Source organism: Girardinichthys multiradiatus, chromosome 18 (assembly GCF_021462225.1).
Source record: "Girardinichthys multiradiatus isolate DD_20200921_A chromosome 18, DD_fGirMul_XY1, whole genome shotgun sequence".
Classification (NCBI taxonomy): domain Eukaryota; kingdom Metazoa; phylum Chordata; class Actinopteri; order Cyprinodontiformes; family Goodeidae; genus Girardinichthys; species Girardinichthys multiradiatus.
In genome coordinates, this window is record NC_061810.1 from 20,667,685 (window position 1) to 20,680,248 (window position 12,564).

The 12,564-nt window shown below is 37.5% G+C and overlaps 1 protein-coding gene across 2 annotated transcripts in view; it reads left to right on the forward strand.

Annotated features, from left to right (window-relative positions):
- scn4ba (sodium channel, voltage-gated, type IV, beta a) overlaps positions 1-12,564 on the forward strand; it is a 33,434-nt gene that overhangs the window by 11,465 nt on the left and 9,405 nt on the right. The window contains exons 2-5 of one of the 2 annotated variants that reach the window (XM_047392543.1): positions 5,262-5,425; positions 7,156-7,375; positions 7,495-7,624; positions 9,423-9,646. In XM_047392543.1, coding sequence (XP_047248499.1) covers positions 5,262-5,425; positions 7,156-7,375; positions 7,495-7,624; positions 9,423-9,576 — 668 coding nt within the window. In that variant the 3' untranslated portion in view covers positions 9,577-9,646. Of the gene's footprint in view, positions 1-5,261; positions 5,426-7,155; positions 7,376-7,494; positions 7,625-9,422; positions 9,647-12,564 lie in introns of those variants that run through there. The other variant, XM_047392544.1, reaches the window with a different exon arrangement.

A 12,564-nucleotide genomic window follows, 5' to 3' on the forward strand; every position in this document is an offset into this window, starting at 1 on the left:
AAACCATCAATTATTTTTTCAGGATAAACAGTACATTTTCAAATCTCTCAGATCATTTAATTTTTTCAATTTTACATGGTACAATCAATAACCCAATTCTAAATGAGTGTTTCAGAAATGTGAGTGATAATTCTGGTCTGCCTTTGCTGCTGGTTGAATAAATCCTGGGTGGATTGTGACAAAACTTAAGAGCTTAACCATAACTGGAAACTGCTATAGTCCCACTATCCACAGATCACCTTTACCCCATGGAGATATTTTTTTAGGCATTTACCAGTCACACTGGAATTGCAAATCTACATTGTGGAATCTTGTTGAATCCATCCAATGCCAGAAATATAATAGAAAGGCTTATTCTGCAGACACTGTGGATGTGCTGTTCTTTCAGGAAATCCCGCTATGAGAAGAACCCCAAACCTCCCGTTATAGTTTTTGCATGAAGCTATTCTGTCAAATTTAGTAGAAATTTAGCTTGCTTCTTAGATCAGAGCTGCCCTTACAAGAGGTTATTTCATTTACTTAATTTAGCTATTCACAGCATTTCCTGTAGTGAAACCCAAAGACTTTTAAAAAAAAAGCTCCAGGATTTACAGCTATCTTTTTAATCTTCTCTTACAAAAAATTAAGTTGTAGGAGGAGATTACAGATAAGTTGTATAATAATACAGTATTTTAATGGTCTTAGCTGATTACATTTGATTTTTAACTTTCTGAGATTTTTCTGTCTCTGAACTGAGACAATTCTAAAGTCAACTACTTTTAAGGCGTAAAAAATCCCTCCTAAATGTTTGTTGTAGTGCAGCCTTCTTTCACCTGTTTAGTATGAAAATATTTCCTTTCCAGAAGAACAAAGCTATGTATGGTTAGACTTTTCCATTCTTTGAAGACATCAAATGTTATCTCAGCGCACCTCACACAAAATAAATAAATACATAAATACAATTTATATATATACATAGTTTCTAAATGATGCAGTTAAAGTCAGTTTAATATTATCTATTTAAGGAACTCCAGTCGATTGCCTCGGGTCACTGTTTCTACATGCTTGTTCATTCCACCCGAACAAGCACGTAGCAGCAATGGATAGTCGACTACATAGTGATATTAACTTTTGAACAACCTCATCTGCTGAGCATGCACAAAGTGAAAGTAGGACTCCCCAGGAAGAAACCTCCAGCAGAACATAGCTAGGTTTGAGTGGCCGTCTGCTGTGACTGACTGGGTGTTTGAGAAGACAGTGCATACACACAAAAAAAAAAACACAGAAATGGTGGTCCAGGAGTACTTGCTATGTTAAAGTAAAGGTAAAGAGTTAGTGGCAGTAGTAGCTGCTTTAGTTGGTTCATCTAGAAAATAAATACAGCTAAACATGTAGGTTCTGAAAACACAGAAAAACAGGGCCAAGCATATCATTTATAGGAAGAGGACATGAAGTTATTTGCATCAATAGCTCAGCAAATGTCTTCTTCCAGGAAGCCAGGCCAGATGTAATTTCTATGAAAAGAAAAAAACAGAGAGATAACATCAAGTTAAAGGGCCAAAAACTGCAGATAAGGCATAACAGAGAGTAGTAGGTGAAAGTAGCAGAGTGAGAAAAGGAGGTCAGTAGTCCCTCCAGCAATCTAAGCCTATAGTAGCTTAAGTGGACCCCACATTATCCACTCTTAAAATGCAAGCTTTTTGAAGTTTCCACAATATTAAGAGTAGAATGGGAGAGGATGTTTGGATATCATGGTTTAACTTCCATTGTTGAACAAGTTCACAATAAAGTGTATCTAGTGGATCTAGCGTATCCCCCTTTTCTCTCTGTACTAGGTAAGGTCCTCTTAGATTCCTCAATGTAGCATTAAAGATTAATAAATGTCAACCACTCTTTTAGTTACTGATTCTTAAATCCTATATACCCTCTAACACATTTTATTAGTGCCTAAATCCCCCTTAATATACACAGTGCTCAGATCACATACACACACACTTTAAAACTTTGCAAAATAACCAAACTGTAAGTTAAATGTGAATTCTTAGTTTACTAAACATGTAACTTTAAGCAACGGGCAACATACACATAACCACATCTGCACTCAGATTGTTTACTATAAATCATAAACTCTATGTGAGGGGCCCACTCTCCAATCACACAAACACACCAACAGGCTCATCTAGCTATAAACTTTATAGTTGCAGGCCTGGGCAAGCCTTGTGAGTGGTGAGACCCAAAAATTAATGGCCGTTTCACTCTATGAGCAAACAAACAAACAAACAAACAAACAAAGCAGTACCTGATTTAGTTGCTCAGTGCATACGGACTTTGGTCCCAGCTCTCGTGAAGAGGAAAACTAAACTGTGTCCTAAGCTGATGATCTGATCATTCATTTGCTGGTTCAGGCTTAAGCTCCAATGAAAAAAAGAAAAAAACATAATCCAAAGGCACTCTTTTAGCAGTCTATTAACACTTCGCTTGTGACTTGTCTTCACGTCCAGACTGGAAAGATGAAGAGAGAGTCTCCATAGTTAGCTGAGTTTGCTAAACTAGGCTCCCTGTGCAACATTCACTTAACTAGCGAATGCTAACTGTTCAGTGTTGGACCACTTCAAGGTTCAACAAAATATGTATCTGCAGAACAAACGTTTACCTAAAATGTCCATAAGTAGTCAAAAAATCATCAAACAAGTGTCCATTACCGACCATTGGGTTAACGATCACGAAACTTATTTAATTACTCCAAGCTGCAGCACACATATTGTCTTTCATGTGAGTCTCTCCTGTCACTCCTGTCAAGCTCCTACTAGACTGGCCCTTGTAGCATGCTAGCAATTCCTTTTCCCCTTCACAATAAAACGGAAATATATACATAAAAAGCATCTTGACTTTGCCTGCTTTTAACTTACACCAAGGTACTTTTAGCAGTTTCCTAAACCTTTTACAACATAAAATGGGAAAGTTGTATTTATATAGCATATTTACCTTATTTGAGCTTTTTAATCTTTTTAAGCTATGAAATAGCTTATGAACTTTATCAATGTACTAATATATTTGCCTGGATAACACACTCCCCCTTCTAAATGTCCAATGTCCTCATTGGACAAAAAACAACAACTATGAAAAGGATGCAATTAAGTTCTTCGAATATGTACAGTAATACCTCTATGTACTATAGTAAGAGGTTGATCTTTGGATATGCCTCGTTGATCATGAGTTTCCCAACAGGTTTACCAGTACGTCTGGGTCTAGAAGTTGTTTGTGTCTGTACTATGTTAAGAGGACTTGGTGGTGTGTGTCGTCTTCACTTGAGGCAGGTTCAGGCTCTGAATCTGATTCAGGGGCATTCTCTTTCTCATGGTCCTCTCCAACATGATGATTTTCTTCTGAGATATTATCATTTATGAACATGCTTCTTTCCCTCTGTTTAGGTACGTCATTACTGGTTACATGTCTCTCCTTAAGCATCCGTTCAGGGTAGGTTCTATAGGATCTTTGCGGTCTTGCATACTCAAACTCAGAAGACTCAGATGATAGCTCACTCCCAATTTCTGCTGAACAGGGGAATGCTTACTGTGAAGACTTCTTCGGGTGGCTGGCTTTTGTTGCACTGCTTCCACTCCATCTTGCATAGGAATCCTCACAAGATGTCAGAATGGTAAGAGATTATCTCTGTGTAGGGTTCTCACTTTTCCATTGCCATTTTGGGGCTTCAACATGTACAATGGTAGATTTGGCAATTGTTTAAGTATGACATAGGGACAATCATTCCAACGATTATCAAGTTTGTGTTTCTCTTTTAGACCAAGGTTCTTCACCAAAATCCTATCTCCTGGTTGGTGGTTCTGGAATCCTATTGTTTTATCTTTTTGTTGCGAAGGGGAATCTTGTTTGCAACATCAGCAGCCATTTGTAAGCCTTTTGTAAGTCTTCCTTCAGCTTTGTGATATAAGCTAAATGCTGGATTACTCCTTTGTCATCTGAGCAGGTACCAAAACAGAGATCAACAGGGAATCTGGCTTCTCGCCCAAACATAAGGAAATTTGGGGAGTAACCAGTGGAGTCACATCTGGTGCTATTGCAAGCATGTACGAGATGGACAACATGCTGGCTCCATTGACATTTATTTTCCCCGATGCCTGGCATTAACAGTAGAGTCCATTTTAACCCCGGCATGGGTTTCCTTAAAACACACTCGCCATAGTTTTTTGTATACTACTCCATGTGCATGGCCATTCTTGGCCAGAAAGACCTCCTCATATCAGTGGTTCTATCCACCCCTAAATGGCCAAGGTCATCATGCCTTGACTTAAGCACAACTGCTCTGAACTGGGTTGGCAGTACTAGCTGGTTTGTCCATTTTCCTGTATGGCTAGTACTCACACAGTGTAGTTGTCCATCTTTCATGACTAACTTCGTAATGTCTCTTTTCATGGCTTGCATCTCAGAATTGGACTTAACATCTTTGGTCCACTTGCTGGAGTGAATGGTCTGCATGGTAATCTTTATTACCGTGTCTTGACTTTGAGATATTATTAACTTTTATCGGGACATTTGACTTAAGGTGTTGAGTTGCAGGGTATGACTCTCATCAAGCACATATTTGCCTGGGTTACATGTAGAACACCACAACTTTATAGTTAGCATAAAACATCTCACCCTTTTTTTGGTTTTCACCTCTAAGAGTTTATTTTGATTTTTTCTTTATATTCAGTCCTGTCCTTATTATCTTATTTTATCCTAGGGTGTACATTTACCTAAAGTGTGAAATATTAATAAAATGTTATAGATTTTAAAATTTGATTTAAAACGAACATTTAATCTTATATTTATTATCTTGTTACATGTGTTCATGATATGTTTAATGATATGTCTAATAAAAAGATCTGTAGTATTATAATATGTTTGGTAAATCTTGTTCTGTAAGCCGGACCTGATGAATATATTGATATATTAGTTTTGCTTAAAGGAATTTAATCAGTGAAAAGGTTCAAATCCATCTAAAACAAAACATTCAGCACAGAAAGGTGACACTTTGAAGGGTGCACTTGAACTGCTTGGACTTATTCTCTTGCAAGACATCTAAGAGGTGTTAATATCCTAGTGTAGAAAAACTTATCATATTATCCATATTTACTATCTCCAGTGTAGTGTTGTTTTTGTATTGAAAATGTGGTTTAATCTCGTTCAGATTTTTTTCTTTTATGGTTAGGTTTATTATGGATCAAAACATATCCATAACCATATTTTTCTCTTAATGTTTCCCTTATTTTGTCATTCAGGTGCTTGGAGTGTTGGTGGATTGGAAGTTTCCACAGGTAAAGTTTCCTCAATTGAAGCAATGAATGGCTCTACGGTTCTGCTGCCCTGTACTTACTCGTCTTGCATTGGCATCAAAAACCTCTACTTCAACTGGAAATACAATGACAACGGGACTTTTTTAAAGGTATAAATAAAGATTATATGTGTGTACATCCACTATAAGTACAAACAGCCTTTAAACTGATACAAAATTGCAACTACAGATCAACTTTTGGCAAACAGTTGATTGCCTTGGAAATGTTGTCACTGCCTTTTGCTACTTCTCTGTGTTTTGAATTACACCTAAATTTAAAACTGAACTTGACTTTGACTAGACAAGGCCTTTACACCATACTTGGTTTTGTTCCTTTTTTCACCATGAACATGTCAGGATCCGTCTGTGTTTGGTTTTTGTGTTTGTTTACCTGCTTTGCTTAGCCAGGTTCTTTGTTCAGTTCAGGTTTATTAGATTCCTTTTGTTACTTTGTATGGTAGATGTGTTTAGTTTACTTGCTTCAGTTCATTTAGATGTGTTTCTGTTCACTCCATGCCAATTTGTGTTAATTAGTCACTCTCCCTCAGTTCTCCTGCATCCCTCACCAGCTGTTTCATATCCCTCCTGGTTAGTTCCTCTATCAGTTCATTGGTTCATACTTCACTTCCCTCAGTATTTAAGCTTTCTGGTTGTCGTTGTTTGCCAGTAGTTCCTCTCGTTAGTTAGCCTGAATACTACCTTGCTATCTACCTGGAAAGCACCCTGTATGCTATTTGGCTCCATGTCCATTTTTTTCCTGTAAGTTATGTTTGTTTTTAAAATAAGCTCTTCTACTCATCATGCAGCTCCGAGTGTTCGTCTGCACTTTGGTTCTGCAGAAACCTCAACACTCATTATGACAGAACAACTCTGCTAAAAGGTTTTCTTAAATAATTTGGCCATATTTACTACCACCAATAATTCCTTCCATATTAACCCGATGTTTCAAACTTCAGTCCTGCAAAATTTACCACAGCCTGAAGCTGTAACCCATACATGTCAAATTAAAATTTGCTCACAGGGAAAAAAGGTTTGTGCCTTTTCATTAAAGGCAAAATTAGTAAAATGTTGGGCTGTATTTACTTCAGTGGCCATCTTTAGTGTAGACACCTCTGTTAAAATGCCAGGCAGCACCTGGTAAATTATTTCAAACCCTTTAGCATATAATGTAACATTTATTGTGTACGCACTAAAGAACAATCTGTTTGTGGGTGTCTAAAAAAGGCAGCCACCTGGTTGCTCAAGTCCAAAAACCCTTAAAGTAATACTTCAATGAAGCACATTCAGATTTATTTTTAGCATTTAGTCCTTTTACACCTTTCATCAATTGATATCTGATTACCAAAAAATGAAGTTCAGCTGTCCTACTTGGATGTTCCTGACATTTTTTTTCATTTTGTTTCTTTTATTTGAAGGTATACTTTGCAGACAAATTACAAAGTATCAGAAAAATCTTATTGTACATAGGTGTCAAAAAGGTTCCATTGTATTGATAAAACATCTAAATTAAACTTCAATTAAAATTGGGGTCAAGTCATCCAATAAATGTATTTGTTTATCAATAAATTGTACTGTATAGATATCACATTATATATGGCAAATGTTTCAAAATCGGTTTATCATGGCTGTTTTTTATAGCACACAAAAACCTGGTATTTTAAAAGGGGCGTCTACACTTTTAAGCACTACTTTATATATAAATCAGAATTAATTTCTAACTTTTACGTTGTATTGGAAGCGAAACAATGACACGGCAACATAATTTCTTTTCCAAGACACTGTTGATTTGAGAGTACTCAATAACCTCTGCTTTGTATCTGAGTAGATGCTTGTGTTTACAGTTGTGTGAAGCAGAGATTCCCACAGAGAAAGTGGAGCCAAAGGTCCATGTTTTCCATGATCGTGTAGAGTTTGTCGGCTCCTCAAAGACAAACAACATCTCCATCTTGTTGTGGAACATAACTTTTGAGGATGAAGGGGAATACACCTGTTTTGCCAGAAACCCAAAAGAGAAGAATCGCAACCACAGCGCTATCTTCACCCTTATAGTGGTCGATCAAAGTATGTGGCACGTATTGATGTGCATACACCTGGAACACATAAATTAAGTTGTATCTAGTTCAAACAAAGACTGCTTATAGAGTTAATCATAATGCCATTCTTTCTCTTGCTCTTTACAGTGAAGGAGGTCGACAATACATTGACAGTCTTGATTGTCTCAGTTCTGGGTGGAGTCATTGGCTTAGTTATCATCATCATGGTGATAAAGGCAGTGGTGCTTCATTTTCTAGGCAAGGGTAATGAGAAGACGTGAGTATGACAGTGACTAGACTACAGTGCCTTGCAAAAGTACACCGTTTTGCATGCTGTGGGGTGACAAACTTAAACTGGAGGCTTCAATTTATTTTGTGGTTTTATGTGTCTGACCAACACAAAGTAGCACCTTATTGTGTAGAGGAAGAAGGAAACACGCTTTTCAAAGGTTTATATAAAATAATCAGAAAAGTGTGGCATGTGTATGTATTCAGCGATCGAGCAAATGCTTTGTAGAACCAACATTTTACTTAAATTACAGCTGCAAGTCTTTTGAGGTATATATCTGACAGCTTTGCAGATGTAAAGAATAAAATTAGTTTCTACTGTTCTTTGGAAAATACCTCAGGGACAGTCAAATTGGATGGAGAGTATCTGTGAACAATTTTCAAGTCATGCTTGTGTTTTTCGATTGAATTTAGGTACTTTGACTGGGAAATTCTAACACATATGTAAAAAAGTTTTTATTCAAACCATTCCAATGTAGCTCTGGCAGTATGTTTATTGTCTTTGTATGCTGGTAGGTGAACCTCTGCCCCAGTCTCGAATCTTTTGCACCTCCAGAGTTACCATATGCTTCTTGGGTAATTCACTAATTAATGCCCTCCTTGGTCTGTCTGTTAATTAGGATCAGTTATATCTTGCTAGGTTTTGTAGTTTTGATATACTTTTTCCATTTTTAGATAATGGAATGAAAAGTGGACCTTGTGGTCCTGGGGTCAAATCCCTGCCTATCAGCCACTGACTGCTGGAGATAGACACCAGTCCTCCCACGGCCCTCGCAAAAAGGATACGCGGGTTTAGGCAATAGATGGATGACAGAACAGGGCTACATGATTTGTTCAAAGCTTTGGATATTGCATTATAACCTATCCTTGCTTTGAATTTCTTCACAAACTATTTTAATATGTGCTGTGCTCCTTTGTCTCAGAAAAGCTGTTTGATCAGTATTGTTCTCTAACAAACCTCTGAGACCTTCACAGAGCAGTTAGATTCAAACTGAGATTAAAGTTTACACAGGTGGGCTAATACTTATTAGGTGACTCCTGAAGGTAACTGGTTGCAGTGGGCTTTATTTACTAAAGAGGATTGAAAATGTGTGCATGCCATAGTTCTCCAAAGCATCCTGTTACACGCTCTGGGAATGAATTATTAACATACTTCTTTATTGAACATTGATAGTAAATGGGTTGATATCAAATAAGTTGCTGCCAATTTGAACTCCCTGAAAGTAAAAGTCTTATTTTCTCTCATCTAAAAAACTTGGACAACACAAGTCGAGTTGGAGCATTTATAGAATTCATTATTTTAGTTCTATAGCTAACTTCTAAAGTGTATAATGCAGGAAGCAAAAATATAACTAGAATGTTTTTATAGTAAATATTAACAGGTAAATAAATGTATGCATTGTTGGCTGTTTTTGTATTTTTTTCTAGCAATCAGCTTAGTTCATCAGCTGATTGTGTTTTGGAATTTACACTTGCCTATTTTCATAATTAGTATAAACGTTTTCATGAACTGAAAGGCAATATTGCATTGAAACTAATTACTAAACAGTTTACATCTTTGTAAATGTTCAAACATTTTGGCCAATTTATTGGCATAGTAAAAATACACCTTCTATACCCTCTATGAAGTTGATAGACAAACAGGCCAGAATGAGTTGTGTATGTTAATTAATATTGTGATAGAGTGTTACTGAATGTTTGACAGAATTACATCCAAAATGTTTTTAATCTGGCTATATTGATCCTAGAAACATGATTCTGTTGTCATTCTGCTTCATATAACATAGGTGGTGTGTGAATGGTAAATGGCCTGCACTTGTAGAGCACTTTGTCAAGTCCGAGGACCCCAAAACGCATTACACTACAATCAGTCATCCACACACTGACAGTGGTAGACTACATTGTAGCTGCCCTGTTGCAGTCTGCAGACATTTCACCTGAAGTGTCTTGCCCAGGGATATGGAGCAGGGGTTTGAACCAGCAATCCACCGGTTACAGGACAAACTCCTACCCCCTGAGCCGCAGTCACCCCAAAGTAAAGGAACTTTATTTTTTTTAATTTGCAACAACCTACATGCCACAATAATAGCAGTATAACAATAATTAAATCAACAATGACTGCCTACATAGCAGTTATATCTGAGAGCAAAAACAAATGGTTGAATTTATTTTGTATTAGCAAGTGGTGAAAATATGAGCGAAGGTCTCATTGCTGCATCTTCACAATGCTTTTGCAAATATTTTGTCATTGCATCTGTTCAGGGAAGATTAAAGGTGGATTGGCTTGTACTTTGCAGTAATATGTTTAACATGCAGATGAAGCAGAGAGATTACCTGATGTTTTCAACATCACATAGACCAGGGGTCCCCAAACACCAAACTCCAGTCCAATTCCGGACCCAGAAAGCGTTTTGTCCAGACCGCAAAGAATTTTCTAATTTTATTCCTGCCAGCTGAGCATCTGACTTTTAAACAGGCGTGACAGGCAGTTATGTGGGTAAGCGACATTCTGGTCCACACTCTAAGCAAGCTGGTGCCGGTAATGCACCACATCATTGTATGTCAACCATCAGAAAACAAAGAAGCCATGTCCTTGAAAGTATGTTACTAATGCCCATTTTTCACTGGCTCTCTTTAGGTGGCGCTGCTCCACTCACTTTCGTTTTACTCAGTACGGTACCAGTTGTGTTTCAACTAACCCACTGATGGCTGGAGCTATGGCGGCTGAAGCTCCACCTCTAGTCGTCAGTGTAGTGCACTGTGGCGCTTTTAGCGTTACTGTTAATAGCTGCTAAGTAACTAGCTTGGGAGCTCATGCTTGCTCACAGTACATTGACTTGGTGGTGCACAGATGACTGAGTAAAAGAAGATGGATTTGTCTAAAATACGTCAAATCTATGAAAATCGCACATTTAAAGATTGTTGTGAAAATGAATCTGAATACATAATTTAATATTAATACCTTAATATTTTATCAAATAATATTTTGGTCTGTTAAGGGTTGTCCTGTGAATACCAGCCTAATAAGACGGTTGCATTAGGACAAAATTGAAAGGGAAGAGCCAAGCTCTGACATTACTGAACAGCATAAACTCTGCACACACATGGAATGAATTCACACAATTTCTTAAAATACAAGAATTTATTAACAAAAATAAGTCAACTCAAAGTCAAACATATTTCAATCAACAAACTCTTTACTATGTTAAACAATCCAACTAAGCTATCAAGCAGAATTAAAGAATAGGGAAGACAAATAGGCTATGTACAATATAAACAAGTTGATTAAAGATGATTGGAAATTATGACCAAAAGAGTGATGCAACATTACCATGCAATGTTTATGTTTGAGAACCAAGGATTATCTTGAAGAATCTGGAAGTGAAGTTAAGTTAGTCTTGGAACCAACTTAGGCAATAATCAGCAAACGTTTAGACAACCATTCACAATGCAAGATCAGCTAAAATACTATTTTAATAAAATAATGTTTTAAATAATGATCTGCTGAATAAATTCAACCTTCTGGATGACTAATTCTCAACGGTGTCTCATTAGCTGCCTTTATTTATTATAATAATATTTAAAGAAATATTAAGGAAATAGTAAAATATTTAAGGAAATATTTTGGAAAAGAGCCAAATCTTTCTGGAGAAATGGGCTTGTATGCAAGCAAGTGTTCTTAGCTGTTAGCAGTTCAAGCTAACAAAAGAAGCTTATAGCTTAGCACCACAATCAAACACACACCTTTAAAATACCGTTAATAAAAGGGTTAAAATGCATAAGCACGGAGGCGCATTATGATCAAATTTCTGTTTAAAATCACCCTTTAAATAAAGTTTGTCTTAACTTTAAAAAAAAAACACAAACATAGAACACGAAACTGAGCATGTGTGCTGTCAGATAGCCTGCTAGCACCAAGATAGCTGAGTTCAACACAAAGCCAAACTTCATAAAATTAAAAACGTTTAGATTATTTCATTCTAAATACTTCTATCTCTCTGCCCAAACCCTAACCTCATTTGAACCGTGCTGAGGAGGAGTTGTCCGGGCGACGACGAAGTTTGACGAAACATCCACTTTGAACGAGGGTTAGCTTCAGCTAACCTCCGGAGCTGTTGGGGGGCGTCTCGGTCTGTCACCGGCCAACTGCAGGTTACCATGGTGACACGTTCCGTTGTCCTTCCTTGGGAAACTGCTTCACTTGGTGTCGTGCTGGGAACTCTCTGTAATCTCTGTAGAACTCAGAGAGAAAAGTCAAGCCACGCTTGTACCTTAATTATTACCCCCTTTCATGAATGAATACCGGATACACAGACAGTAATTCATCCGTATTTAACTTTGTGCATATGATCGGCGATCGTATGACACTCTTGGATCCAGTTGAAGAGTTGTGTCTGTTTGCCAGCAGAGACAACGCGCTGTGCATCTCTGTCCAGGCCCCTGGGTGACCCGCGTAGAAGAGAGTGACTTGTGGGAGAAGTGGGGGTTTTATATGGACAGTGGCATCATGGGAAGTTCGCTGTTACCCCCCCCCCCTGGCTGTGCCGGAAGTAGGTTAATTGCAATTTATTTTGAAAGTTCCAGAAACGTTTGTACCGCATCTTTCATGTTGTATCCATGGCTGTGGGTCCCAACAATATGAATGGGAGTACAGTGGCTTTTAGGAAAACACAAAACCTTTCACTGACTGAGAAATTATCAGAGTGCATGGAAAGTGTGGTAGAAACATTTTTAGATGGAAAAGATGGACAACAATTTAAGGAAAACGTTGCTTGCCACAAGCACAACAAGGAGAACAGAACTGTTATTCAAAGATGTACAGACCCAGATGCCATTCAAAGTGCATTTAATATTGGTACTAAAATTGGATTGCACTTTTCTGTTCAGCAGATGATTTCATGGGTATATGAATAATTGATCAGTAGTTAA